This window comes from Sinocyclocheilus anshuiensis, unplaced genomic scaffold, assembly GCF_001515605.1.
Source record: "Sinocyclocheilus anshuiensis isolate Anshui unplaced genomic scaffold, SAMN03320099.WGS_v1.1 scaffold941, whole genome shotgun sequence".
NCBI lineage: Eukaryota > Metazoa > Chordata > Actinopteri > Cypriniformes > Cyprinidae > Sinocyclocheilus > Sinocyclocheilus anshuiensis.
Window position 1 is genome coordinate 438,869 of NW_015555791.1, and position 517 is coordinate 439,385.

The following is a 517-nucleotide window of genomic DNA, read 5'->3' on the forward strand; positions in this document are numbered from 1 at the left end:
GTTTGACCTATGCAGGGCCTCTCTTCCATGACAAGTAGATCTAAGAGAGAGAACAAAAGAGAAAGAGATGATGGTAAACAAGACTGAAGGGCACAGCAGGGTTCCCGCTCTTTTCAAAACCAGGTGGGGAATCGTAAAGAATTTAACGACTCGTTTCCAATTCCACTAAATGATTCCTGTTCCTAAATGATTCCATTAATGATACTTTTAGTAGTTTTGAAGAACCCCATTTTCTGTTGTCGTGCCGCTTTTGATTCAGTACGGCTGCTGAACCGTGGTGCCAAAAACACAGTCAAAGGGCTTTGGCACAGCGTTCTGCAACAGTCAACGAATTTCATGGAAATCATTTGATTCTAGTATTTTGTTTTAAAAATAGGACCGATTCCCAATCCTTTTAAATTATGAATTTAAAATTTGTTTATTGTATAATATTATATTATTTAATATTGTCAGTGTCTGCGCTTGCTTGGCCATTTGTTGTGGAGAAAATAAGGAAAGTGTGTCCAGCTGAATTAAT

At 37.7% G+C, this 517-nt stretch overlaps 1 protein-coding gene across 2 annotated transcripts in view; it reads right to left on the reverse strand.

Moving 5' to 3' along the window:
- LOC107674837 (synaptotagmin-7-like) overlaps positions 1-517 on the reverse strand; it is a 173,507-nt gene that overhangs the window by 11,178 nt on the left and 161,812 nt on the right. For both annotated transcript variants that reach the window (XM_016468952.1, XM_016468953.1), the window contains one exon: positions 24-40. In XM_016468952.1, the coding sequence (XP_016324438.1) occupies positions 24-40 (17 nt within the window). The remainder of the gene's footprint in view (positions 1-23; positions 41-517) is intronic.